The sequence below is a fragment of the Dipodomys ordii genome, unplaced genomic scaffold, assembly GCF_000151885.1.
Source record: "Dipodomys ordii isolate 6190 unplaced genomic scaffold, Dord_2.0 Scaffold30, whole genome shotgun sequence".
Lineage (NCBI taxonomy): Eukaryota > Metazoa > Chordata > Mammalia > Rodentia > Heteromyidae > Dipodomys > Dipodomys ordii.
Window position 1 is genome coordinate 4,249,072 of NW_012267246.1, and position 2,477 is coordinate 4,251,548.

The window sequence follows — 2,477 nt, forward strand, 5'->3', positions numbered from 1 at the left end:
CTCACTGTTGGCATTGAACAAGGGACACAAAGCTCCTCTTCTTGTCCTCATAAACCACCTTTTAGGACTGGAGCTGGGCCAGACCCTACATTGTCTAATGCTACTCAGGCATAGCTAACTCATGCTCAAGTTCAATGATATGTATAGGGAGAATGAGAATGGAATCCCTACTTGTTTCATGACAGGCCCTCGCTTCTAGAGCTGGCCTGTGGAGCAGATTTCCATCTTCACTGCTGACATGCTTCACCCTAAATTATGGCCTCCAAACTCTTGTGCTCAGGACCTCTAATTATGAACCTGTCTGCTTAAGAAGAAGAATGAGAAAGGCAGGCATGCTGAGGTGTCCATACACGGTTGAAATATGGATCAGAGAGTTTATATTGGGAGGAAGAAGGAAGACTGTCCTGGGTCCCCTTGAGAGTTTAACCATGCTCATCCATCCTTCCTGCAGGAATAATATGCAAAAATGTCTCCTGTCCCCTGTGGGGTAGATCATCTCCAGTCAAGAATCACTGATGTAGATCCTAAATATATTCTGCCAGCATTGTTTCAAAACTCAACCCTCAACTCCATATGATACAAGATTGGCCCATTGCATAAGCTGAATTTTGAACATGTTCACTGAAGTTTGCAAACTACCCTGAGTTATCTTCGTAGCAAGGGTGTCTTTATGAAGCTGTTTCCTCAGGGAAGATAAAGGATTTAAGATGAAGAAATTGAGTTAATCATATTCGCCAGTCCAAGACACCAATGCCCTCTTCTCTTTCCTGTACATGGACTTAAATTATTTTACCCCCATTTTAACATAAACCCTCGTATTTGATGTGTGCTACTTTAAACTGTTCTTTTCATTTGAGTACTTTTCTATCATCACTTATCCATAATTCGTCATTGTGTGTAGGTATGGAACCAAGAGTTTTTACTTAAATTCATTTAACAGCAAAATGTGATGAAAATCACATGAGGTTCTTTATCCACTTACTATGACTGGTTCCACATTTTACTGTGAAGATATCATGCTTGATCATGAGGTACTGCCTCTCTCCTGTTTAAAATTCAAATATCTTAAAATTCCAAAATAAGTGCAATGCCAAGAGTTTTGTCTATCCTATAATACTGCATAGAGATCGTATTCCGTTTTTTCATCTTTATACTTTTACCCAGTATTTTAATTTTTAGATCCCTTTGAGACATGACTGTCTAGTCTAATACTTTAAGTGCTAGTTCTGGACTTGAACTCAGGGCCTGGACACTATCCCTGACCTTCCCACCAGCCTCTCAAGATAGCACTCTACCACTTGAGCACTCTTCACTTGCAGCTTGTAGTTACTTGGAGAGAGGAGTCTTACAGACATTCCGAACCGTGGACCCTCAGAACTCAGCCTCCCGGGCCACCAGTACCCAGCTTAGTCTATTATTTCTAACTGCTATAGAACGGACCGCTCCTCCGTGAGTGGATTTTGCCTTCCCAGGGGTGGAAGCCGACTGCCTCCAATGCCCACCCCTACACTGAGTAGACGAACACCCTCAGACCCATCCCTGCCCAATCTTCTTGTCTGGCCATACTTTGGGTGAGAATGAAAGACACTTCCTGCAAAGGTGGGAAATGGTTGGAATGACCTTTGCCAAGTCCTTTGCATGCTGGCGTGAGCTTGGCTGGGGTTGGCCACAGAGGTAACAGCTAGTGGGCGCGCTGTGCCACACGCTTGACCCTCTCCTGGCCGCGGTGGGCAGCAGCTGTGCCCCGTGCGGGCGTCTGTCCCCCACTCTCCCGTTTTGTTCCAGTGGTCGTGGGTTCTCCTGGCAATGTCTGCTTTGATTACAATTGCTTTGCAGTGTCTTATCACGAAAGGCACTCACCACAGCGTTGCACACGCAGGTGGTGGGTTCCCGGAGCAGGCCCCTCCACCCCCAGCCTCAGCACCGCACATCCGGGCCACCCTCGCGCACCCCACACAGTCACGCTGCACACAGTCACGCTGGCGCCCCGCGGGACCCGTGGCCAGGCCCCCCCCAGACCCCGGAGGGTGCAGGGAATGCACGCACCCGCACCCCATCCTGAATTCCCCAGCCCCGCATCCCATCAGTCCCGTGGGATCGGGCCCTGAGCTCGGGGTCAGCAAGGTACCGCAGTCCCCCTTGAACACAAGGCGTCGGCGTGGGGCGGGGGCGTTCCCGGGGGTGCAGCTCACCCGGCACGCGCGGGCGTGGCACACGGCAGCGATGGGCCACGGACTCGTGCACGCCCTCCGGAGCCCGCCCGCTCCCGGCTGGGACGCCCCGCGCGGCGGGCCGGGGCTTCTGCACCAGGCAGGGGGCGGAGCTTCCGGGCCAGGTAGAAGCCCGGCTTCTGGACCGGGTTTCGGGACGGGGGCGGGGCTTGTTGAGTGGGCGGGACCTTGTGGGCGGGGCTTGCGGACCTGGCAGCCAATTTCCGTTTCGCTTTCCGCGGGCTGGGGGCGGCGGCGGCGGCGGTG

General features: G+C 52.0%; 1 protein-coding gene across 1 annotated transcript in view; it reads left to right on the forward strand.

Moving 5' to 3' along the window:
* The first annotated feature begins 1,806 nt into the window (after window positions 1–1,806).
* The window catches only part of Il12a (interleukin 12A), a 6,885-nt gene continuing 6,214 nt past the window's right edge, over window positions 1,807–2,477 (forward strand). The window contains exon 1 of the mRNA XM_013016141.1: window positions 1,807–2,474. Coding sequence (XP_012871595.1) covers window positions 1,807–2,474 — 668 coding nt within the window. The remainder of the gene's footprint in view (window positions 2,475–2,477) is intronic.